Source organism: Ostrea edulis, chromosome 7 (genome assembly GCF_947568905.1).
Source record: "Ostrea edulis chromosome 7, xbOstEdul1.1, whole genome shotgun sequence".
Classification (NCBI taxonomy): Eukaryota; Metazoa; Mollusca; class Bivalvia; order Ostreida; family Ostreidae; genus Ostrea; species Ostrea edulis.
This window is the reverse complement of record NC_079170.1, coordinates 36,530,432-36,555,179: the sequence shown is the minus strand read 5'-3', so window position 1 is coordinate 36,555,179 and position 24,748 is coordinate 36,530,432. Positions and strand designations below refer to the sequence as shown.

Here is a 24,748-nt window from a genome sequence, read left to right as displayed (position 1 = left end):
GTTTAGTTTAAGTATACATTTGTTTCCCATCACTTTTCATGTAAAGGTTTTTTTTATCTATTTCTGGAACCAATTACTAATTTGTCCGAACAAATGTACCTGTTCGTTCGAACGAATTTCTATTTCGTCCGAACGAATTAGTAATTCGTCCTAGCGAATTTCTGTTTCGTTCGAACAAATTGCTAATTCGTCTGAACGAATTACTAATTGAATAAATTCGTCAGAACAATTTGGTAATTAATCGGAACAAATTAATAATTCGTGCGAACAAATTGCTAATTCGTAACAATAACGAATAATGTTTTTGATTTGGCCTTTCTACGCCGCCGCAGATAATTCACTCTGAATTTAGGAATTGCAATATATTTTTTTTTATCTATAAATGTAAGTTCAAGTACTTTTTATCTTTAAAAGTTTTGTAAATCGACGAGTTGATAGAAACAGGGGACACATGTTGTTTCAAGGTCACTTTTTATTGCAAAGGTGCGAGTGCGTATTTGGTGAAGCGAGGAAGTCCAGAACAACATATAACCTGTAAATGTGCTTAGGCTCTGTGTAACCTTTTTCTCGCAGTTTAACTGAGTCCCTGTTTTAAAGATTTTTAGAAAAGGGCACAGATAAAATTGACTTGTTTTATGACAAAGTCTTTGTGTCGAAAAACCCCCCACAATTTACCCTAGTCTTTCCCCCCAAATTTTTCTTCGAAAATTGAATTTAAAAGAAAAACCTGAGTCAACGTCCCCTCTTCTGAAGATAATACACCCGTAAGTGGCACAAAAAACTATCAAGACTATTTTCAAGCGTAAGAGGTTTCCATTAAATGTACATAGCAAATATTTTGTAGAAAATTATTATCTAACTACATATAAATACATTTCAAAATTAAGGATTATCTCACGCATAGCTTTTATCCTTAGACGAATTTGACTCCACTTTTTTGGCACACTGTTTTTCCCTAAAATAGCTCTAAAACTCCATTGTTATTTCGGAGATTTCAAACATTTCGGTTGAGCATCACTGAAGATACATTATTTGTCGAAATGCGCATCCGGTGCATCAAACTTGGTACCGTATAAGTTTTACATATAAATTAGTGAAACAAACATACATATTTTTAATTGTGTTTTGCTGCCCCCTGTAAGTCATTTGCATACAATACATATAGTTTTCAAAGAAAGAATAATATCACTATTGATATATTTACATTTCCAATATTTTCGCCTTTGATATCTTTACAAATTGTAAAGATAACAACTTTGTAGTTGTAAACAATATATGTATGATTCTTGATAGATATATTGCGTATATAATCGTCCGAACGAATTAGTAATTCGTCCTAGCAAATTTCTGTTTCGTTCGAACAAATTGCTAATTCGTCAGAACAGTTTGGTGATTAATCGGAACAATTTGATAATTCGTGTGAACAAATTGCTAATTCGTAACAATAACGAAAATGTTTTTTTAATTTGGCCTTTCTACGCCGCCGCAAATTAAAAACTAGAGAATTTTTGACATCATCAACAGTTACTTCTTCAACAAAAATGGAAAAGACAAAGATTCATATCTAGTGATCAGTCATCCAAAAATGACTTTGTTAAACACCACTCTGAGTCCATGCACTAGTACTCAAAACTGAAATAAAGAAATATGCAGGGGTTCCTAATTAACAATATGTCCGTGATCTTTGGTGATCAGGTCTTTGCTGGAATTGCCATGGGCACAAATTGTGCTCCTTTGTTAGCTGACCTTTTGTTATATTCCTATGAAGCAGAATTTATTTAAAACCTTCTACCTGAGAAGAAAAAAAACACATCTCTTGCTCTGGCCCTCAATTCAACATTTTGATATATTGACGACGTTTTATCTATTAACAATAATAACTTTCATACATATGTCGATTCGACATATCCCTGTGAGCTCGAAATAAAAGACACCAGAGTCGTCCACTTCTGCTTCAATTTAGATATTCTATTGAAAGTAGCTATTAACGGCAAACTAACAACTCAACGTTATGACAAACGGAATTATTTCAGATTCTCCATCGTCAACTTCCCGTATTTATGTAGCAATATTCCATTATCATCTGCATATGGTGTTTATATCTCTCAACTGATTCGATATGCGTATGGTCAGTTTGACAGGGGATTCGTACTTCTCCTAGGCACCTGATACCACCTCTAATGTGTACAGGGATCCGTGTTTGCCCAACTCTCTATTTTGTATTGTTTATAGGAGTTATAAGATTGATCACCGTTCGTTATCTTCACCTTTCATTATTTGTCGAAATGCGCATCTGGTGCATCAAAATTGGTACCGTATAAGTTTTACATTATGACCCCTGGGTCGAGGCCTCTGCTGGTGGACTGTTAGTCCCCGAGGGTCTCTACAGCCCAGTAGCTAAGTACTTCGTTACTAGCTTGAAAATACGGATGTATATTTAATTGCTGTTATAAAATTTAGAAATTCATTTCAAAATTAAGGATTATCTCCCTCATGCATAGCTCTTTTCCTTGGACGAATTTGGCTCCACTTGTTTGGCACGTTGTTTTTGGCTATATTTAGATCTAAAACTTCATAGTTATTTCGGATTTCAAACATTTCGGTTGAGCATCACTGAAGAGACATTATTTGTCGAAATGCGCATCTCTTGTATCAAAATTGGTACCGTATAAGTTTTACATGTTTATCATTAAGTAATACAAACATATGTAATTCCTACTATAAACCTAGGAACATTCTCTGATATTGTCATAGTTTCTGAAACATTACATCAAAAATAATAAAATCAATCGATTTCCAATCTGAGAAGTGATGCTCTAAGTTTCGGAAATATATATCACAGATTTCCTGAACTTCCTGGGCTTTTCTTGTCTTGCCAAGTCCAGTTACTAAACTGTAATACATCCATGGTTTAATTCCGCTCACGATGTTCCCTGAAAATAGATAATGAATAGTGAACAAATATCCCTGTCTTGATCATCAACATATACAATGGGATGAAATGTTTTCGGTTAAATCTCATATGATCTGGTTGTCTTGCTTTGCATTTATATTTCTACAGGACAATAAGTCATTAAATTGGCACGAGGTCACAGTAGGTGCTGTCCATCGTTTTGGCGTGGGAATGTAGGGGTTTCAACAGTCTCGTTTAAAGTCAGCATTTCGCGAATTCTATGGTCATTATAACGATCTAGTTTGCCGATACAACCTATCATTTGGTGAAATGCCGTCTGACGTGTTTCATACCAATTGTTAGGCTGTTCTTGGTACACTGATTTTGACTACGGATAACTCTGTTTGCCTAAACAGGATATAAGGCTCATGGCGGGTGTGACTGGTCGATAAATATGTTTACTCCCCCTAGGCACCTGATCGCACCTCTGGTGTGTCCAAAGGTCCGTGTTTGTCCAACTCTCTATTTTGTATTGCTTATAGGAGTTACGAGATTGATCACAATTCGTCACCTTCACTTTTCATTATAGATCAGAGAAAAACAGAAAGAAATTCATGGTAGCAATTGTTTGCATATTTACATACATTGTTTTAATCTAGAATGAATCGCCTGATTACTCCTTGTTTCATCTAACGCTATTGTTTACTGGATATATTTATTCTATAGAATTTGTGGAAAATGGAACGTGTTTCCATAAAATTATAAAATTAGTCTTTATAACTATTGATTGTTGTACTGTTCACCATGGAGCAGGTGTACCACGTGTTTCGTCGCAGCACAGGATTGCTTCATCCTATTGCGTCATATTCGTGATTCATAACAGCGTAATCTGCTATATTTGCTATTCCTTAGATTTGCAGAATATCAAATCAGACACTTCGCGATCGACTACTTAATGCTGGGATTAATGCGTACATACAGGGGCCGCATTTCTCTTATTAAACATAAGTCAAAACTTCGACTTGCATTGAGTCTTAGATTTTACTACAATTGTGATTGCTCATAAAAAGAAAATTCTTAAGTCTGAAGTTTCCCCCCGAGAAATCTAATACTGTTCACGGCAATGTTCTAACTCTGCAACATCATTGGAACCGACTTCAATGGTCTCAGACACATGAAGTATGACCGGAAATTTTGGTTCAGCGATCAATCTCGATTTATACTGTAGAGGCCTGATGGAAGACGCATAGTGTATGGCCGAAAAAAATGACGATTTTGCCAAAAAATAGATTCCAGAAGGCTGACAGGTTTGATGGGGTATTGCTATGACATGGGCAGCATTATGATATACAGAAAGTGCAGCACTGGTACATATACTGGACACTTTGACGACTCCACGGTATATTGATTAAGTCATACAGCCATGTGTGGTTCCAATAATGCAGCATCCCGGAGCAGTATTCCAACATAACAACGCCAGACTGCATACTGCTTGTCTAACACGGGATGTTCTTGTAGATACAATATACAGATTCTTCTTTGGTCATCCAAATCACCAGCTTTGAGCCTGATGAAACCTGCATGGGGCGCACCCGTCAAATACAACCACCGATTACCTCTCTGGTGTTTCAAGGAGTCTGTGTCGGGCCTGCTTGAAATTGGTATTATTTTTCGCATTCATGAGATTGATTACTATTTGTTATATTTGCTTTTTTCAACATTAATGATGAACATAACACTTTTGAAATGCTGAATTTAAACGAAACTGCTGAAAAACCTCCAACATCAAACTTAAACATGTGTTTCATTCACAATGTAATTCAAATTATAAAAGGGAATATGGTGTATGCTGGTTTATTATTCCGCGCCAAATACTACAAATTCCCAGTATTTAAAACATGAAGTCTCTTGTTTATCGAAACACTTCAATAAAACAATGATATAAGAATGTTGCACACCCATTCTCGTTTAAGTTAACGTTTGTTAAAAAGTGGAAAATCCTATTAGGGTACCAAATTATACCCAGAACATGTATATAGTGTATGCAATATTCCATGTTTTTAAAAACATAAGTTGTTCCTCTCCCTTAATTTTCACTTACTGTTTTCATACAACTTGACTGGTCTTCTTGAGATGTGCAGAAGCTGAAGTCCCAACTCTTGTGTACTATCCTCAAATGGTGCTCTGAATTCAGCCTCTGTCCTAAATGTGTTAAGTGGTATGTTGGTGTTACGCATATCTTCCTGCGTTATAAAAAGTATTTACATTATATGAATAACGATACCTTACGTGTGAAAAGGTTTAAGATAATGAATATTGATCAATCTCATAACTCCTCAAAAGTACAAAAATCAGAGTGAGCCAGAGGTGAGTCTAGGTGCCTTAAAAGTGTAAACATCCCCTGCTGACTGGACACACCCATCGTCAGCCTTGCATTGTATATATCGATCAGGTAAACGGGGTAATGCGTAGTCAGTGTAACGGAACGTCCTCAATTAGTATGAAACATGTGCAACAATATGTTATCCAATGACAGTTTTTATTGGTAAACTAGATCGTTATAATAGATATTTTATGCCCAATAAATACAAGATCCCAAAATTCTTTTGGATAAAATCCCGCTATTTTCCATTTTGTGAGAATTTATAACGGCTATAATCCAAGCTTCGTAAGAAAGGATGTGATTTTGTATTCTTTATAGGTGTTATGATGTTGATCACTGTTCATTATCTTCACATATTCATTGATCTGCCCAATGTTTTCATATTGATTAAGATACCCAATAATAAAAATAAAACAAATCGTTTGCTTTGCTGTCTGACTGTACATGATTTAAAATAATTTGTTTACATAAAACAAAAATCAGGAATTGACTTTTGACAATCGACAAATTTAGCGAATAACATTTGAAATTTAAGAAATGTTCAAGTGTAAAATCAATATTTACTACAAATAAAATATGTACTCATGAACGTTTTGAATATAGCATTTGTTAATCAATAATTGTAAAAAAAAAAAAAAAAAAAAAAAAATAAAAAAAAAAATAAAGATTTTAAGCACACAATGAGGAAATATGATTTTACGGACTAGCAATCAGTATGTCTGTAGGATTTTCAGAAAACATGTTCACTGTGTTTAATCTAATATAATTCATTTGTAATTGCAAACGTACAATAACCTTCAATAGGCTTAATGTTATTAATTTTAAATAAAAATTATTAATTACAATACCTTCGATATCATATTCCTTGCATGTAGTTGATAAAACTCATCAGATATTATACTCCAGGCTTCTGAACCCCCGAAGGGGGCATTGACAAGGAAAACAGAACCTCAAAGATAAGATGTATGTCTATTAACAAACTTGACAAAGCCATACCATTTTATAAAAGAAATAATGCCAACATATATCATAAAACAGTTAGAGTAAAATGTGTCTCAGAAACATCATGCTATATGCCAGGTGAAAATAACGAACAGTGATCAATCTCATAACTCACATAAGCAATACAAAATAGATAGTTGGGCAAACGCGGACCCCTCGACAAACCAGAAGTGGGAGCAGGTGCCTAGGGGGAGTAAGCATCCCCTTTCAATACTTATCCCATTGGTGCAAACATATTGAATCCAGTCTAGTTGAACATTTTTTGAGTCAATTCCAATTTTGAAAGGGTTTGGCAGGGACTATATTTTGTGGCGGAAGAATTGATTAATCTAAAGGTTCTACATCTGCGTGATATCAAAGTTTCTGTTTCATCAATAACACCTCTACGTGTATTTCAGTTTTATAATACATGATACAAGTAGTTGAAATTTAAAACTAGTTCAAATGTTGCAATTTATTAATTTGGTTGATTTATTTTAACAAACAGAACACCATTTTTTTTTTAAAGTTTAAATTAATTTATTCGTAGTTATGACAGGGATCGTACTTTATTCGTTTATCAAACTGAACATTTCACATTTTTTTTTTTACATAAAAGCATTGGTAATCATAATGAAAAAATGAATGCGTGTTTATGTAGTTTGCACGACCAACTTATTAAAACAATGGATGCAAGGGTAAATCATTCGTTATTTCAAGCAGGGTCTGCAACTGAACATTGCCTGATAATCTTGCGAAATCCCAACATAATCAGTGTATAGTCAATAGATCATTGACTAATTGAGATGTCAACGGATTCTAAAGCGAAGACAGAAACGAATGATATAAACATACACATTTTATATTCACCTTCCCTCATCTCCATGGATCTTGCTATTAGAAAATCCATCCAGTCCTGAGCGGAAGTACGCTTGACTTCTGCTTCCTTTTCCGTTTCACCCGGAATATATAAAAGATGTTTCTCCAGATTTATGGGTCTACAATTGAACATTGTATTTCATTTACTTTTTCATTAAAGGAGTGAAAAAAAAGTAAAATTCGGGGAGGGGATATGAGTTGATAATAAATATGAAATCAATATCATGAAAGGTGAAGATAACGAACAGTTTTCAATCTCATAACTCCTATAAGCAATACAAAATAGAAAGTTGGGCAAGCACGGACCCCTGCATATACCAGAGGAGGGATCAGGTGCGTAAGAGGAATAAGCATCCTCTGTCCACAGGTCACACCCGCCGTGAGCCCTATATCTTGATCAGTTAAACAGAGTTATCCGTAGTCAAAACCAGTGTAACAATCGGTATGAAACACATTGCTTTAACGATGTCGTCGTATCTACCTGGTTGATCGAAACAAAAATTATTCTTATGTAAAAACATTTAAGGAATGGTATTTTCTTACTAAATTTATTTGATAAACGAACTTTGAAAATCGTTTCAGTTGACCTTTACATATGTAAATATTATCTTGGACTTCTCAATATTCATAAAAATGCCATGGAATATTTTATTACATTGTATCTGTCTTTATGTGAAAGGCGCTCACGAATTCATGATAAAAACTCCCTTTATTTGCATAATCCATGAAACAAAACGATAAACTCCATTTGCATTCCAACAGTAAACAACATTGTCCATTGTACAGACTGCGACACACTTAGCACGTGCCGATCAGCTATCTTCAATCAGGGGAAGTATCAGAGTATAATATTTACCCTGTATTGTGCGCATATGATTTACTGGTCAAGGTATTGCAGATTTATAAATCAGGAAATCATTTAGGTACATAAATTTGCATATACAACACTGTACGAGTGTATGGGATGAGAGAGAGAGAGAAAGAACAACGAGAGAGAGAGAGAGAGAGAGAGAGAGAGAGAGAGAGAGAGAGACCGATGATCTTGTAATAATCGTGCTCTTATTAAGACAAATGATATCGTTGATTCATTAAAAAGAGAACAGTACTAGTAACTCAATATTGCTCTCATTAATTGATAATACAGATTTATTTGATTCATTTAAAGCACGCATTAATTAAAAATTAAACATATTTTGAAATAATGTTATTTTCAATTACTTCATTTTATGCTAATTTGGCGCTCAATAGATCTTATATATCTATGCCATTTTGCGTTATTACATTCTGCGTCGAACTCGACGCAAATTGTACTAATGCAAAATGTAATAATCGAGTTAATCATATGCGTCGTTATCAAACATCAAGGGGAGAGGACAAGAGTGCCTGTCACCCACCTTTAATAACAATATCCATTTTTTGTTAGTTTGTACTGCAAATAAAAGATACATTGAGTGACAACCCCTCCCCCACTTACCCCAGCTTGAAAGTTCTGATATAATAGTAGAAGACACACACCACCACCAATTAAGAAAATGAAGATATGAGGCACTCATAGTAGAGGACTCTAACCACCCCATCCGACCCCCAACGATTGAAGAAAATGAAGTGTAGGGGAAAATTATTGAGGTAGTCAAAGTAAAAGACTCTTTAACCCTTCACCCCACATTGGGACTTTGAACATCGGGCAAAACATCTTGGTTTGTTTGGGTGTTTTGTTTTGTTTTATTGCTGTTTTCGTTCATCTTTTTTAATTATTATTTTGAATGGCAAGAAATTTTGAAGAATCCAATTTTCCATTTTATCCCCTGTTGTACCCCCCCCCCCCCCATGAAAAATGACGATACATATCTGGTTAGTACATGTACATTTTGTTTTGCAACACATGCATGTATACTAATTGTATGGTGCATGTAGAATTGCACCCTTTACCAAGTTTTCCTTCATTTACACAGTGTAAGAAATGGTAAACCAAAATCACAAAACAAAATGTATAAAGACCAAGATATTTTCAAGGGTAGGAACTTCATTCATGAATACATATAAATACATGTATTCAGAAAAATCGCATGCATGCATTGCAGGACTTTAGCATTTGTGTGTTTTAACGTTTCTGTAACATGCCATAATGATAACTTTGAGGCTTGAGTGTAATTTATTCATAAATATTTTCATTTCGTAGATCTGGCGCAATGGTCATACCGCTGTACGTAGAAATATCAAATTCAAATGTATTCGATAAGATGTTAGTATGCATAAATCAGTAAAATTCGTGTTGAGCTTTTATTTGATATGATACAATGTCAATATACTGTAATGCATTAGTATGATATGCAGAAGGCAAGGGTATAAACATTTTCTTTTTTCATTATCAGTATCAATATCTATATGATCATGAAAAAACATTATATAATTTATATCCGAATTCATTTATACCGATTTAGATATAAATAAAAACAAAGCTGCATAGTTTGGTAGAGGGGTTTCTAATGAGTGTGATGAAATTAAAAGAAGGAACCCAACATTTGCATTCAAACTAGATATACTTCAACATGAATTCATTTCTGCTCTGACTGAAAGCATGATTCTAAATTCGGGAACGAATCTTGCATACAAAATAATTAATAGGGGAACACACAAATTCGAGCTCCTTTGGAATTTAATGAAATGTAGATATGCACCTTTCTTTCAACACGAATTGATATGTTGTTTCAGGCACGAAAACAGAGGGTTGGGGTGGGCAGGAAGGCTGGTCTGCTTTCCCCACTTTTTTTGACAATTTACTTTTTTCCCGTTATTCTAACATACAAATTAAGTATTTTCTACATGCACAGTTCAAACTAATATATTTTTTTAAAAATTTGTAATGAATTCAATTATAAGCATCAACTCCTGTAAGTTTCCAATATATTGTCAATCACAAATTTTTAAATAGCTGGAAATTTTTAATGCTTGAAAGCTTACATTTATATAAGGGATCAATTTTTTTTCCTTCTGTGAAATGATATATTATAAATCGAAGTAGGATGGTCGCTCTCTCTCTCTCTCTCTCTCTCTCTCTCTCTCTCTCTCAATGAATATGGACATACAGAGACCGTAAATAATTATGTGGTTCCAAAAGAGACAACAAAACTATATTTTCGTTTATAAATTCCCTTTCATATGTGTCTTTGAGTAATGAACTGTTTATTATGGATTGCAAATGTAATACACGCATTTGCACACAGATGTATATTTTCGATCATTATTCCCTTATTTGTATATCCAAGTTTGTATATGATCATCGAGAAATTGTGAATTGTGCACGCAATATATCCAACCAGATATTAGATTCCCCATTTCTATAAACTGCAAAACCTCGCATTCAATACAGGACAATTTTTCGATTCTGACATCTCCCCTGATTGAAGACACACTGTTTGGCACGGGTGAAGTGTGTCGCAGTCTGTATAATGGAATGACAACGTGTTGTAAAGTTCTAACGAGACACAAATGGAGTTTATCATTTTGTTTCGTGGATTTATCAGAATAAAGAGAATCTATTACTTTCGGTAAGTGCACATCTCCGATACCTGTTGAATAGACGCCCGTATTTGATACCTTTTCTTGTGCATTGCATATTATGCATATGGCATGCACCTTTATTTTGCAAGAATTGATATAAATAATATATTTTATGCTCTTTGCCTATTCCATTCTATCAGTATGTAATTGGCAAATGATTTATCCACATTTATTTTATTAGAAAATGCAAATACTTGCATGCACCTACAAGTATGCAAGAAAAGCTTCTTTTTTTTTCTTTTTTTGTTTTGCATTTTTGTCTAACTTATCTAAACTTCCAGAATGTTGCATGAGTATACAATCAATATTTTGTAATTTTGAGTAAAGCATAATGTTTTAAAATGTTATTTTATTTGTTTCTCATTCCCTATATATTACTATCGGAGATGTGCAATGGTCGAGTCCACCTAGAAAAATCACTCAGGTGTGACAATCACATTTGGGGTATATACGGGTAGAGTAAATTAGGCTACCTGAAAGAAATATGGCGGATAAGATGAGAAAGATGTACGTATTTATTAATTCATGTCAGCTTTAATTTCAACCCGGTAAATTTTATTGTATGAGTTATCTGCCCTTTAGTCGAACCTGATATTTCCATATTGCGGCACGATATGAAAAGGATTCGGAGGATTGTATTCCTAAAATAGATATATATCGCTTAGTCTTAATGTGCAGCCCTACCAGTACCAACCAGTTGTACAGCGAAACGCATCCCCACTACCGGAAAACGATAATGATTTAGAAAACGGCGAGGATCAATCTGACGAATGTCCTTCACCTGTTCACCATCTGATTTGCAATGTTTTATTAATCTAATTGTTTATATGATACTTTTAATGGAAACGAAACGATTACTCAAAGCTCGGTAGTGCATCACCATGAATTTCTATGACTAGTTTTCTATAATTCTAACAGGTGATCATATAGGCTAGTAATTTCATCGCAATGTCCTCAAGAAAGGAGTCGAAATGTTGCTGTGCATAGGATTGAAGAGGTGGGCGTGTCCTGCATCACAGATCACGGGGGTTTTGTGGTGGCAAACTGTCTCAACGGATATGTTTTAAGAACAGCTTATTATGAGTACATACAAAATGATGGTCCCTTGGAAGAGGGGGGATTGATTCACAAGTATGTATTTTGTTATGATTGCTCAAAGTTAATATTGATGACGGGGAGGGGGAGGGGGGGGGCACTCGGTGTCCTGATTCACTATGAGCCATATCTATAATGAACCTCTCTTATTTGAATATCTAAACCCTGAACCCACTAAATGGTTGGTCATTTTATGCACTTCCCTTCAAATAAACATAATATTTGCCTCGATCAATATCTTATGATTTATCATTTACCTATTTTACTCTCTAACCATATGTACATTTTATATCAATTTATGTTTCAACAAATCTTTCAGAAATTAATTCCTGAAAAATCATCATATTTAAAGTAACCCCCGCCCCCTTTTTTTGTTAGATGAAAGTCATCAATTAAATTTGAAAAATCTATATTCTTTTTAATTTTTTAACGGATTTTACAGACATCGTGCATATTGGAGATCTCGTAATGGCTTGGGAAAAACAATCGGAAAGTTCTTCTATCCTGTGTTGTGACTATGATAAGAAATCAATCCATCACAACTGTACTGTGGATTTAAATGCTGTTTGATATTAATATAAATGTGCGATAATTTTTTAATGAATTTTTCATAAGTGATATAAATAAATATAAACAATTAAACACAGTTTGATGTTCCGTTTTTATATTGTACATAATATATATCATCCATTTACATATAATATGTAATGTGGGTTAAACCCAAAGATCAACAGGCCCCAGTCACCTGAGTTTGACACATGTTGGTTGGAATTTGTGATCGGGGCAGGAGAATTACCGACAACATCCATTATATTAATTTTTTGAAGTTTCTATAGGAGCCAAACTGATCACTTCCTGCATCAGTTCAATAGCTTAATCTGAAATACACATTTATATGTCTGATGATTTTTATTAAAATGATAACAAAACGTTACAAATCAATAAACGTGTACTTATTGTTTAGTATCATCAATATCCACTCACATACATACTAATTATATGGGTCAATTTAAAAAATGTAGATATTTGAGGTGAAGAAAAACAAAACAAAAGTCCAATGTCGCAGAAAATTTATTTTCATATTAATGAAGCACTGTAGAATAAATGTCTTATACTATTTAATGCCAATGTTTTTCAATATTTTCTTCATTGAAATTGCTAATTTATTCAAGTATTTCAAATAATTTAATGCAAATTAGTACATAAAAATGAAAATAATTATGCCAATGGTCAAAATTGACCTACATGTAAATTTGTACATGTATTCCGTTTATTTTTCCAACAACTGAATTTATTTAATGATACAAGTTTAATTTTTCATGCAAGGTGAAGATAACGAACATTGATTAATCTCATAACTGGTTGTAAAAGATATTCATTTAATAATTTCCCAATTTATCTATTTAGTAAATTGTAAAATTGCTTTTGTTTTGTTCTGTAACTTGGGAAATTTGCATAGTATCAGCATGGATATATATATGCTCCACGTTTCATCTCATAGTTAAAAGAATATTATAAAAATATGGTTGTAAGAGATAGTCATTTAATAATTTCACAATTTATCTATTTAGTAAATTGTAAAATCGCTTTTTTTTTTGGTTCTGTAACTTGAGAAATTTGCATAGTATCAACATGGATATATATATCCTCCATATTTAATTAATCATATGTGGACCCTGTGTACTTAGGCATGTTGTATGTATATATCATAAAGCCGATTAAGTATACTCGACTAGTAATATTTTTATTGTACCACTACTTGTGTAGATTTTTCTATATCTATTTCTGGATTTTATATTTAATTATTATACTTGAGAGAAAACTCAGTACAAATATGTGTACCTATATTTACTTGTTTTAAAATCATTTACCTTTATGGCATAAAAATAATATGAATTTTAGAAAATTTACAATTTTGTCATGTTAGGCCAATAATTGTTGACACTGTATTGAGTTTGTATTCAAACTTAGTGACAGTATAGAGGGTAACATCATAAACAAGGTGTAAAAAATCTAAAGGGCATGTATGCAGAACACAAGTGAAAAAATATTCAGATTTTATACAAATTTACTTCACATGCATATTGGCTTTGATTCTAATTCACACATTTGCAAAAGTTCACTTCAATCTAGAATGTTCCCTCACCAAACTTGTATACATGTATATATACATGTATATATGTATGTTACATGGACATTCAAAGTATCCATTAAATGTACACCAATATGTAATATTTCGAAAACAAATTTGATAATGCATTTCATGTCATTTTGTGGCTCTAGTACAAATCTTGCAATCATTCCATATGTGGTTTGTGTAGTCATTTCATAAGTGTTTGTCCCATCCATGATTCAATCATTTTGAATGGCAGGATCATCAATGCAAGGTGAAGATAACGAACAGTGATCAATCTCATAACTCCTAAAAGCAATATAAAATAGATAGTTGGGCAAACACGGACCCCTGGACACACCAGAGGTGGGATCGGGTGCCTAGGAAGAGTAAGCATCCCCTGTTGACCGGTCAATGTAATTGGATGCATGTTGTTTTTGTTGATTGTCTTGGAATTGGGGAAGTGAGGGAGAATGATTCGGACATTGTCATCAACTTCTAACTCATATAAAGTAATATAAACAAATTAATAAAAGTAAACTTCAGTTATGAATGATGTGTGTGACTGCATGAGGGGGGGGGGTGTAATGAAAATAAACTTCAGTATGAAATAAGAATTGTGTGACGGGTGGGAGTAGGGGGATATTCGTATAGAGAACAAATAAATCTTGTCATACTTTATTAATGTCAATAAAAAAGCCAATATGATTTACATCAAAACTTACGTTCTCTTCTCCACAGCACCGGAAGTTTTGTTTATGAAGGGGAAAGTCCAAATCTGTTTTCCGTTTTCGGCCCTTTCATGCTTTTGTAACTACGTGTAGCGGTTTGTAATCAAAGAGAGTTGGGATTGCCGTTTACGTTCATTGTATTCTTGAGTGTTCCATGCAAAGACCGTGCCTTGGACGGCTTATTATGTAGGCCTAACAGTCCCCAACAGAGTGTTTCGACGGCCAATAATTAATCCAGTGTTTTTAATTTCCTCACCTAAACTCCGCATTTTTTTTTGTGTGTAGGGAAACTAAACATTGTTACGCTCCGTCTATTTTAAATATTGCAATCAGGAACCGCACATAACATCATAATTATTTACTCGTTGTTTACCAGACGTCACCTGCTGATTAGCGTCTTTAGTTTCAATATGACGGCTTCGTGTGAAGGGGCATTACTCCCGTAATATTTTCTGCTCTGACACAGGTGCGCTATCTTTATCCGTGCCTATCGCCGATATATGACCAAAATGAACCGAACAAACCCGCTCAATCATTTTATACGATCTAAATGAAGCAAATACATACTTGATATAGAAAAAGTTATATTTCGTTTCAGTTGACCTTTAAGCTTCATATCTAATTATCTATAACTTACCCAGATAACCAATGTGTCACAAAAGAACAAATGCCTAAATCAATGCTGGAATTGGGCAAACACTGTCTATAAAGATTCCCTGGGATGATGCATATTCGGAGAAGAGGGTCGTTCATTTCTCCCTGGAAAGCTAATAATGGTTTTGTGTTTAAATTAAAAGTTGCAGACTAAAAATTCCAATACGAAACGTGTAACTCATTAAGAATTAATCATGAATTAAGACACCCTTTCAACCATTAACTATAGAGAGAAAAAAATATTTTGAAGCTAAAACATTCTTCATAAAACATTCTTGATCAAAGGAGAGTGACATTTTTCCCATTGCGCATAATCTAAGGAATTTCATATATACTAGCGATATATGAATCAATTAATCAATCAACTATATTAGCAATTTTTTAGCTACCTTTTATATTCCTCGATAAGGCGTTGAAATCATTTGTATGTTGATCGTTTAAAGTCACCACGATTTCTCGCGATTTAGACGATCTTCGAATATGTTCTGTTCAAAACCAAAAATAAAATATCATCTTTAAAGTGATAAAAATGAGGTTCGATAATCATATTCTTGAAGATATGTGAGTTACAATTTGATTTAGATGCATAATTATGAAGATACATAATATCGTTGGTATTATGAACCATCTAGTAAAAGGAAGTGTTTATAATACATGGTGATTGTTTAAAATATTACTAAATACTTATGTATGCGTAGAATATGTCGAGTTTACATAGAAAAATGAAGATAAATAAATTTAACCAATCACGTAAATACTATAAGGAATGTAAATTGAGAGTAGGGCAAACAGTCTTCATGAAACATTCAAGATTGTTCAGGATGTACATATCCCCTGCTGACCTGTCACACCCCTTTATCCCTATATATCGATTAGATAAATGGAGGAACCAGTTGTAAAAATCAGTATTTAAAGAATAAACGATACATCTACACGTAGTAGTGAAGCATCACTCCTCAAGTTTACTTTGAAATAATCGAAAGCGTTCATATTTTTAACAGGGTTTATCATATAGCTTCAGCTGATAGCATAGGTCCGTTTCTTCAAGAACATGGATTTTAGTCGATATTGTTTATTGATGCATGTGACCGTGTTCAATAGAGGGATTGTAGAATATCTTGGTACTGGGACTGTGTAGTTCCTGAAAATATGTTTCTCTAGAATATTGTTTTAGTGAAGTTGAGTGTCGAGAAACCAACATCTTCAACAAGATTCGAGACATGCAAACTTAGGTACAGAAGTTCGGAAACAATTCCAAATAAAACTGAGGAATAGATTTAATGCACTCAGTGAAGACAACACCATAGGTCCCAATCCTGATGATATAGAGGAAAGATGGAACAACATTAAAACTACATATAATGAAACTGCCATACACGTACTTGGGTATAGAAAAAGGAAAAACCAGGAATGGATAAACCAGGGCAGTTGGAAAAAGGTAGAAGAGAGGCGAGTTCTAAAGGGTAAAGTAGAAGGTGCAAGATCAGAGAGATTAAGAGCTAGACTAAAAGAAAAGTATGGGGACAAAGCCAAAGAGGTGAAAAGAAGTTTTAGAAAAGACAAACGACAATGGGTAGACGACATGGCGAATGAGGCCCAAGAGGCAGCAAACATCGGAAACATGAAAACTGTATATGATGTAACCAAATTATTGTGCAACGAACGTCCAAAAAACTGTTGAGGCAGTAAAAAACAAGGAAGGAAATCTCTTGACTAAAGAGGAAGATATAAGAAAAAGATGGATGGAACACTTCAGCGAAGTGTTAAATAGACCAGACCCTATTGATCCTGCTGAAATACTAACAGGGGAGTCCATCGAATTAGACATAGAAACAGGTCCACCAACAGAAGATGAGATAAGGAGAGCATTGAAAGAAATGAAATTAGGCAAAGCTCCAGGTGTAGATAACATCACTGTAGAAATATTGAAATCAGACATAGAAACAACTGTCAAGGAACTACACAAACTATACAACATTGTCTGGACAACTGGAAAAGCTCCAAAAGATTGGAGAAGGGGACTTATAATAAAGTTAGTAAAGAAAGGTGACCTGGCAAACTGTGGAAATTGGAGAGGAATCACATTAATAGCAACAACTGCCAAAATAATGGGGAAATAATAATAAAAAGAATTGTACTTGGTGTAGACAGACATTTGAGAATGGAACAAGCTGGATTCAGGGCAGGAAGAGGCACTACGGAACAGATATTTGTCCTACGTAATATTCTAGAACAAGCTATAAAATGGAACTCCAACCTCTATCTATGCTTCGTCGATTTTGAAAAAGCCTTCGACAGCGTACACAGGGAAACCCTTTGGAAGATCATGAAATCTTATGGAATACCAGACGAAATAATCAGTATGGTTAAATTAATGTATGAAGACAGTGAATGCGCAGTTGTTGATGGAAATGGTACAACAGAATGGTTTAATGTTAAATCTGGTGTCAAACAAGGATGCAACATGTCGGGTTTCTTGTTCCTCCTGGTAGTTGACTGGATGATGTAAAAGACAACAGCAGATAACAAATCAGGCATAAGATGGAATATGACAACAAAATTAGACGATCTAGATTTTGCAGACGACATCGCTTAATTATCCAGCAGCAAAGATCAAATACAACAAAAACTGAACTCTCTAAACAGATATGCAGCTAGAACAGGTTTAAAAATCAATACAGGAAAAACCAAAGTTATGCGTCTAAATGCGGCAAACATCACACCAATAACCATCATTGGGAACAACATAAACGATGTGGATGAGTTCATTTACCTAGGAGCAACAGTAAGCAAGACAGGAGGTACTAATGAAGATATAAGAAGAAGAATTGGCCATGCAAGAGTAGCATTCCATAAGCTACGCAAGATCTGGAGCAATAACCACCTCAACAGAAAAACAAAAATGAAGCTCTTCAGCTCAAATGTAATATGTGTGTTATTGTATGGCAGCGAGACCTGGAAAATGACAAAAGGGGACGAAAAACTTGTAGATACCTTCCAGCACAAATGTCTTAGGAAAATCTTAAAGATCTACTGGCCAATGAAAATATCAAATGTAGCAGTTAGAGAGATAGCAGGAGTAGCAAAGATCAACACTACGATAAAAACACGCAGATGGCAGTGGATTGGACATGTGCTACGGATGGACAAAAGAACACACCCATATGTAGCCCTTAGTTGGACACCAGAAGGAAAAAGAAAGAGAGGAAGACCGAAGGAAACGTGGAGAAGAACAATAGAAAGAGAGAGGAAAGAACTAGGTTTTGGGTCATGGACAGAGGCAGCAAGATCACCCCAGGATAGAAGTAAATGGAGAGGACTTGTTCATGGCCCTATTCTCCACGAGGAGAGAAGGAATTAAGTCAAGAAGTTGAGTGTCGATTCTAAAGTCGTTTGCATTCTGGAGAATTGCATTCGCGTTTACATTATTGAGGACTGGACTTCGCGTACGATTTCGGCATCGCTATAAACAGGCCTAAATTTTCGTGTGTGATTCCAGCTGTTTGGTTTAACAAGCAGCAGGTAATCTCTCAGAAACTTTAATTACTATAAATTAGTCGTTTCCTATATAAAATTGACTCCAAATATTGGTAAATGAATTGTAAAATCTTTAAGTTGTGCGGCATTGAGTTTTCCTGAAGTTGGATAATTCTGAAACGCAGCAATATTACTAGAGTAATGGTGTTCAAATCTTAAGATATGCTATGAATATATTTGAAATTGTGTTACAATAAAATTGCGGTAACTGAAATATGAATACTTACCAATCACCAATTTTAGAAACGGAAGGAATGTGTGTCCCTCGCATGCTCCAAAGTCTGCTAAATCGATAGGGCAATCCGTGTGTGTGTCCAAATTTATATCTAAGGATATCAAAATAGGTAAGGATATTAAAATAGGTAAGTTCATTCAATATCAAATATTTACATTTAGAGATCTTTGTTTTCATCACAAGAAACTATTGGTTATCTTTATTGTACAACAATACCAACATCAATAAACATCAAACACATGTAAGTCAGGAGCAGTAAAGGAGCAGAATTTCGGCAAACATGGACCCTGGACTTACCAAAAATGGGAATGATTAACAAGTTAACAAGTGCATGTTACAGGGGTTTCAACAATTTCGTTTAAAATTAGCATTTCGGAAATTCTATGGTCATTATAATGATTTAGTTTGCCAATACAGTCTATCAGTCGGTCAAATGCCGTTAGATGTGTTCCATACCGATTATTAGGCTGTTTGTGTCACACTCATTTGACTACGGGTTATTCATTACACCTTATCAGGACATACGGCTCACTGCGGGTGTGACCGATCGAGGGGCATGCTTACTCCTCCTAGGCTCCTGATTCCACCTCTGATATATCCAGGGGTCAGTATTTGCCAAATTCCCTTCTTTGCTTAAAGTAGTGATTGCAAGGCACAACGTGCTTTATTCACGTAGTATCTAAAACGAGACTATTTTCGTTTCCGACTCCGGACTACTTCAAGTGCTAAGCATCAGTAATAATGACAGACGATGGAAACAAAGACTTGTCAGATATAACCAGACACAGGATAAAGTGAAAATATGTTTAGAAATATACAAGTAAAATAAAATACAAATGAAAAATCCTTTATTTTTAATTATTTTTTAAATAATAGTCATAGTTTACGTCTCCATGATTCATATATACCCCCTCCCCGCTCAATTTTCAGTCTTAGAAAATGTAAATTTAATTCACAAACCACTAGGCCTATTAAATTATAATATAAAGCTATAAATTTCATAAAATGTATATGGTATTAGTGCACACAAATCTAAAGTGCTGGATGTGTAATATCTAAGGGAAACCGTTAGGCACAGGAAACACGGGTTATATAAAGGCGTCATATCTTTCCTAAGTACACTATACAAAGATTTAAAACATTTCATTTTGCTACAAATATTCCCATCGTCCACTTTGAGATCGTCAGCTAAGAGGGAATCGAGGGAGTATACCTTGTAACGTGGATGTTAAGGGAAATCAAAAAGTGTGAATTTTGAAAACAGCACTTACCGTTAATATGTTTTTGCTCAATTAGTTCACTTATTTCTTATAATTCAAAAAATAAAGAATTTTTTGTTGTTTTTGATAATCGCTTGGTTTGAATAGAGAAAACAAAAACGCGTCGCGGGTAATACGACGTCACAACACACAGTTTACATAGGCTGAGTTATAGTACCCGCGTTTATAACATTCACTTACAGAGCATGAATATACAAATAATTTCAAACAGAAAGTAATAAAAACATCTCCAAAGCAACAGTACTATAATTCTATGTGAAATCAATTTAATAGTAAATATAAAAAATCGTATTATCACCTACAGCATTTATGTAAGAAGGGGGAGGGGTAAATATAGTGCTCATAGCACCATAGTAAATCTGAAAACCAATACGTTCAGGAAAAATTCCTACTAACATATGTTTTTATATATGTAAAAATAAAAAGAATTCATTGGTCATTTATTTTTCAGGGGATGAAAATATGCATGTTTTGGTGAACAATTGCTTTCTAAAAACGGCACAAATGCTCATAAGGAGCCGTGCTACTACTTCATATGAAAATAAATGGACATCTTGATACAAAATATATATTAATTAAGGCTTTAACTTAAATTTGATATAAAATTTGTATCAATTACTCTGTCTGTATCATTTTAAACACCATCTGAAACACCTGTACTATTTATTACAGAAAGTCGACAGTAGGGATTACTATAACAACCGTAGCGTCACAATGTCTGTGAAAACCATGTATGATACTTTCATTAAGAGTTACAGGTGCTGTCAACTACAAAATATGTAAAACTTAAAATAAATTCATAGATTCATTAATTGTCAATGACCCATGTAATCACTACCTATCAGTGTGTGAAGAAAGCCTAACAATTGGTATGAAATACGTCTGACAGCTTTTAACTTAATGACAGGTTCCAATGGCAAACAATAATAACCATAAAATTTGCTACTTTGTGACTTTAAACGAGATTGTTTAAACCCCTGTAACATCACCTTGTTTTTTAGTAGGCTGCCTTCATTTAAAGGTTGATCATACGCATAACACACTCTTGCGTATCGAATTCGTTGAAAGACATAAACATGATATGCAGGTGATAACGGGAATACTGCTACATAAATATAGGCAGTTGACGATGGGGAAACTGAAGTTTGTCATAAAGTTGAGATATTAGTTTGTTGTTACCAGCTATGTTGAATAAATAGTTTTGCTCAATCGGAAAACGGGTGAAATATACAAATTCCAGTATGAGGCAATTAAGCTGTTCATAAAATGTCTGTGCTATTCCATCATCCATTGTGTTTGAAAAAGATTATGATTTCATAACGAAATAATTCTTGAAAACAACTTATCTTTTTTTAAACATCAAAGCAGATAACCACTGCACCAGCATTTACGTATTCGACGTATGATGAGTACATATGCCCAAAATCTGAGGGTTAACTCCCTGAATACACAGAAACAAGATATTTATTTGTTTGACATAAACTTCTGTAGAAATACTCTGCTACTTACTAAGCATCCCACAAACAAGTTCCAGACAGGGCTGAAGAATTAATTCATAATTATCCATAGATAAAGATGGCTCGTCTACCTTCATTTTGTACTCCATGCTCGCTGAAAGACGCAATACGAAGCGCAGGATATCACAGTTTTATACCTTCCGTATATTATGTTATGTTAAAATATGCAGTCAAGATAGTAAATATCTGCTCGTAAATACAAAACCTACAAAACACATTCATATTATCTTGATTTTAGAACGCTGAAGCCTTGCCATACATATTATTATGTAATTAAATTCCCCCATGAATGCATTAGTTGTGTAAGAACACGTACTCCATCCTGACTAGAATTACATTTTGTAAACACATTCCAAAGCAATCATGTAAACAAAAAGACATGCAATATTCTGAGAACTGACCAGGCACTAAGGACATGATTATGTAACACACCCACCATTCCCACTCTATTGTTTTCTGATCTGGAATAAACCCATGTATTTATTCCATTTCTTTTTCAAAATGAAATTCGTGTATGTTATGTATCAGTGAAAATTAGGTTACCAGTGATCATCAGAAGAGAAGGTAAACGATTTTATTAAAAGTGACAAGGAAATCAGATTACACCAAGAATGAAATTATTACATGGCGATTGTGATTTTGTTTAAACATTTAGAGATTAATGACTATCACTTTAGATAGGTGCAGAAAGATACTAAATGAAATTTTAGTCACGAATCAATATTGATCAAAGACAAAATAATGTATCAATATATCGAAAACAAACATTCCAGGTTTATCAATAATAGATGTGAAGAGGAGGTAGGGATTCATCTTATTTAAAGATTAGAGACGCGACTATCGTGGAATTTTTTTTTAAAATTACCCCATGTAAAGTTAAAGTCCAATCGAAAGAAGAAAAATATATATTGTTTTGTGTGTAGCATTGCAAATTGTTATACCCCTATAAAACAGTTCCTATATAACTCCTTACAAAAAAGTCCAACAAATCGACTGTTAAAAAAGACTGTTGATCGATGACGTCATATGGCGCTAACTCGAGGTATCTTTTCGTGCCGTTTGGATAAAGAGAAATGGTAGCCTGGTACCCGAGGCCTTTCGATGTTCAAAGAACGAAGTAGCGGATGCATATTTTGCGACAGCAACGGAAGATGAAATTCAATTAATTCTTCAAAGTAGGGACAGCAAGAACATAAAAAAAAATATTTGTTTATCATTTTCTAGAATCAATTGTATAAGATGAAGTTTACTTATTTTTATTTTATTCGTGTTTAAGCTGTTATACGCAAGTCATATGATTCTTGGTCTGCTTGTTTGTTTACGTTATGGTGAAGTTCACTGATTTGACTGGTGATGAAATACGGAACAGGGGATTTCAACAGTCTCGATTGAAGTCAGCATTTCGCAAATTCTATGGTCGTTATAACGATCTAGTTCGTCAATACAACCTCGCATTGGGTCAAATGCTGTCTGACGTGTTTCATACCGATTGTTAAGCCGTTCTTGGCACACTGATTTTGACTGCGGATAATTCCGTTTACCTGATCAGGATATGGGGCTTACGGCGGGTGTGACCGGTCAACAGGGGATGCTTACTCCTCCTAGGCACCTGATCCCACCTCTGGTGTGTCCAGGGGTCCGTGTTTGCCCAACTATCTATTTTGTATTGCTTGTAGGAGTTATGAGATTGATCACTGTTCGTTATCTTCACCTTACATTAGATGAAAAGCAGAGCAGATACACGAAAAATATAATTATCAATTAAGATATAGGGTATGTTTTCTTTTAAACTAGTGGAATCGGTGATAAATGTATGTAATCACACTGTCCCGTTTAAAGTCAACAAACCATGTGCACCTAGTAAAAACAACCTAAAAATGAAGGTGTATAACAAAACAGTTATTAACTGGGTCCTCGGACAACAGCTGTTTTGTTTGACCCTCGAACGGATCGGTTGCCCTCAGCCTACGGCTTCGGGCAACAGACCCGTTCTCGGGTCAAACAAAACAGCTGTTGTCCTCGAACCCAGTCAATAACTGTATAATGTTGGAAACCTATACTGGATTCCTAAATTTCGCAAAAACCCTTACAAGCAAGGATCGATAGCTGTATCCAGTAAATGAAAGGTGAAGAAAACGAACAGTGATCAATTTCGAAACTCCTATAAACAATACAAAATAGTGCGTTGGACAAACACGGACCCCTGGATATACCAGAGGTGGGATCAGGTACATAGGAGGAGAAAACATCCCTTGTCGACCGGTCACACCCGCCGTGAGCCCTATATCCTGATCAGGTAAACGGAGTTATCCGTAGTCAAAATCAGTGGAATAACAATCCGTATGAAACACGTCAGACAGCATTTCACTCAATGATAGGTTGTATTGACCAATGTTCTACCAATATTTCTTCCTCACAACAAATTTAACAACTGTGAGAGAGAAACATCATTGTGCCACAATATATGCCAGAAGTTGTTTAATGTAGTGATTGTAAGACATAACGTGGTTTATTCATGAAGTTTCTAAACAGAGATTATTTTCGTTTCTGATTCCGAAATACATCACGGGTTTGGGCATCAGTTTCGAGAGACGATGTAAATAAAGATTTTTCAGACATAACCAGACACAGGGTAAAGTGAAAATATGTAAGTAAAAATGAAATATAATTAAAAAATCCCTTACATTTTTATCATTTTTTAAATAATAGTCATAGTTTACGTCTCCATGTAACCCCCTCCCCTGTCAATTTTCAGTCTTCCAAAACGTAAATCTAATTCTCAAAATCACAAGGCCTATTAAAATTATAGTATGTACTGTAGTGTTATGAATTTCATAACTTGTAAACAGTCTTATTGTACATAATCTAAAATGCTTGATATTTTATATT

General features: G+C 34.4%; 1 protein-coding gene across 1 annotated transcript; it reads right to left on the bottom strand.

Moving 5' to 3' along the window:
• Nucleotides 1-1,099: 1,099 nt before the first annotated feature.
• On the bottom strand, nucleotides 1,100-22,158 carry LOC125654181 (uncharacterized). The gene is made up of 8 exons (XM_048883986.2): nucleotides 21,852-22,158; nucleotides 19,055-19,153; nucleotides 15,680-15,775; nucleotides 15,274-15,403; nucleotides 7,128-7,255; nucleotides 6,125-6,225; nucleotides 4,995-5,136; nucleotides 1,100-2,933 (listed from the first exon to the last, which is right to left on the bottom strand). The coding sequence occupies exons 1-8, from the start codon at nucleotides 21,946-21,948 to the stop codon at nucleotides 2,749-2,751; spliced, it is 978 nt and encodes a 325-aa protein (XP_048739943.2). The 5' UTR covers nucleotides 21,949-22,158; the 3' UTR covers nucleotides 1,100-2,748.
• Between the last annotated feature and the right edge of the window lie 2,590 nt (nucleotides 22,159-24,748).

Coding starts and splice junctions, on each gene's coding strand:
- LOC125654181 (XM_048883986.2), bottom strand. CDS start 21,948: ATGGAGTACAAAATGAAGGTAGACGAGCCATCTTTATCTATGGATAAT. Junction 19,154..21,851: donor ACTTGTTTGTGGGATGCTTA/GTAAGTAGCAGA, acceptor TGATATCCTTAG/ATATAAATTTGGACACACAC. Junction 2,934..4,994: donor AGTCAAGTTGTATGAAAACA/GTAAGTGAAAAT, acceptor ATCTATTTTCAG/GGAACATCGTGAGCGGAATT.